Below are 2,493 nucleotides of genomic sequence, written 5' to 3'. Positions count from 1 at the left end.
ATAGAACAAACACAGACATGATGGTGTGCAACTGTAGTCCCAGCATTTGAGGAACTGAGGCAGGATGACCATGTTTTGGGGGCTAACCTGAATTACATAATGTACTAGGGTACCTGGGGATATAATGCAAGTTCAAGGCCAGCCTGGGATATATAGAAAGTTCAAAACTGAACTGGGCTATCCAGCAAGGCATTATTTTTTGATTTTTTTTCAAGCATTTGAGATTGGACTCAGAGCCTCATACATGCTAGTGAGTTACAACCAGAACACACAGGCTCCATCTTGAAGACACAAAACAAGCAAAAACAACACAGGACAAAATGAAACATATTCTAATACCACAGTTGAGTTTTTCTGAACAGAAGCATCCAATGAGAAGAGGACCACAAAAAAGCTAGATGAAGAGCAATAGGGGAAAATGTCTTTCTGGGTTTGTGCATTACTTCCTTTATGCTATTTTATTTAAGATGCTTTTAAAGGTGACAGTGATATTTTTATATGTCTACTGATATAATTATAACATCTTATTTTCTACCCACTTTTATTGCACAACAGAAAATAATTCTAAATTATCATCTTTCACTCATAACGTGATGATGTGACCGAAAAATAAAATGGCCTGGTTTTCAGAGTCCCATACCTGGCTTTTTGAGGACTGGTTAGTAGGTGGGTTCTGACACCTCACAGAGGGGCGCCTCCAGCCTCCAGCCCTGCTATTGGTCAGGTTCTGACCAATAAGGTGGTTGCTAGGTGCCAGGTGGAGAAGAGACGCCCTGCGACCATTTCGTCTGTGTTTTGCGGGAGTGTAGTCAGGCTGTCAATGGAAAGATACCAGCTCTGGTCACCATGGACCCCACTGGATGAGAACTTGCGATGGCTGCGGCACACAACACCTACCCTTTCCTCCAAACACCCGTTTAGGGTTTCTCCTTGTTTCCCAAAGAGCCCTTCTGACTTTGAAATACAACAATGCTTTCAGGAAGTCTCTGTAGTCTTAGACAGCCCACCGATGGAAACTGGAGAGAGCCCGGAGTTACCTGGCCAATTCCCAAAGCAGGAAACCACCACCAAGAAGAATGAATTGGTTAGGAAGCCCCAGCCCGTCCGTCTCATTGGAGTGGATTCTGTCTTTGGCAGGATTATTACAGTCCAGCCACCCAAGTGGACTGGAACCTTCAGAGTTTCAGACCATTCAGCCTTCAGCAAAATTATCAGCAAGGAACAACAGTGGCCCATTGGTCTCAAGGAGCCTCAGATTGAGATGACCATGGCCATGTGTAAACAGATGCTACGCTCGATCCTCCTTCTGTATGCGACATACAAAAAGTGCACCTTTGCCCTGCAACACTCCCAGTAAAGAGTCCCCATGTGACCCCTGAACTTCACACCACACTCTATGGTATGTACCTGGAACTTACACAGATCTGTCCACGTAACTCAGTCTGTAATATCATGCCTGACATTTTGCTCCTCTGTCAAGCTGTGACAATTCCCCACCCTTTCTCTTCAGAATCAGGGCCAACAAACCTGAGCAAGGAAGAACATTTCTGTGGAATGACATTTAAAAGTTAAACCACCATGGACATGGTCATGTGGTAAAGAACAGTTCAACAAATCACATACACCAGACAATCTAGTGTGAACACATTCAAGCCCCAAAGATAATGAAGAGCTGGGGGCAGAAAAGGAACATTTTTAAAAAGACATGCATGGGCTTTCTGGGTACCAGAAGATGAAGGAATCAAAAATCAAATCTTTGTGTGGGTTAAGGACTAGTTTGAGATCAGGCTTCCATAATCAAACAGATATGACAACAGCAAACCCTAATACCAACATGTGTAAAAATATTAACAAATATTAATCTTTACAGCCTGGCAAGGACGAAATTGATAGCAGCTTCGAGACTGGACGTTTTGGTGGAAGTCAGGAGAGTCCCCATTTTAGTTCCTGGTGTTCAATTTCCAATAAACCACAATTGTTTTATTTGAAAAGAGTTTAAAGTTTCTCATTTCAAACTTTAATTTAGTCCTGAAAATATAATTCTTATACAATGAATAGAAAAAAAACCCAAATGGTAGTTTCACTCTATTGTAACTGGGTTCTGTTAAAATTGTGAGTTTAAAAATTGTCCTACAAATGTTGAATATTCTCTAATTGGAGGCTCCTAGCTCCAAATCTTCAAATGTGAATACATAGCCTGTAGTGAGTATAGAAACCAGGAAAGTAAAATGGGACCATTGCTAGGATAGGAGACTAGCTTTCATGGTACCAGGAGGTACCATGTAAGCTTCTAATGAAGAGAGACAACCAACCATCCTATCTAGCTATAACACCCCTGAACCACATCAGGGGTGGCACCATCCACAATGGGTAGGACCCTCTCATACCAATCATCAATTAAGAAAATGACATGCAGGCTTGCCTACATCCTGACCTTATGAAGCCTTTTTCTCAATTGAGACTCCCTCATCTCTGATGATTCTAGCCTGTGTC

At 42.2% G+C, this 2,493-nt stretch overlaps 1 protein-coding gene across 1 annotated transcript; it reads left to right on the top strand.

The window, feature by feature from the left end:
- Positions 1 to 820: 820 nt before the first annotated feature.
- Positions 821 to 1,941, top strand: LOC128114566 (FANCD2 opposite strand protein-like). The gene has a single exon (XM_052744674.1). The coding sequence runs from the start codon at positions 821 to 823 to the stop codon at positions 1,355 to 1,357; it is 537 nt and encodes a 178-aa protein (XP_052600634.1). The 3' UTR covers positions 1,358 to 1,941.
- Positions 1,942 to 2,493: the final 552 nt, after the last annotated feature.

Source organism: Peromyscus californicus, unplaced genomic scaffold (assembly GCF_007827085.1).
Source record: "Peromyscus californicus insignis strain IS unplaced genomic scaffold, ASM782708v3 Scaffold_10__1_contigs__length_136768540, whole genome shotgun sequence".
Taxonomy (NCBI): domain Eukaryota; kingdom Metazoa; phylum Chordata; class Mammalia; order Rodentia; family Cricetidae; genus Peromyscus; species Peromyscus californicus.
This window is presented reverse-complemented; position numbering and strand designations above follow the sequence as displayed.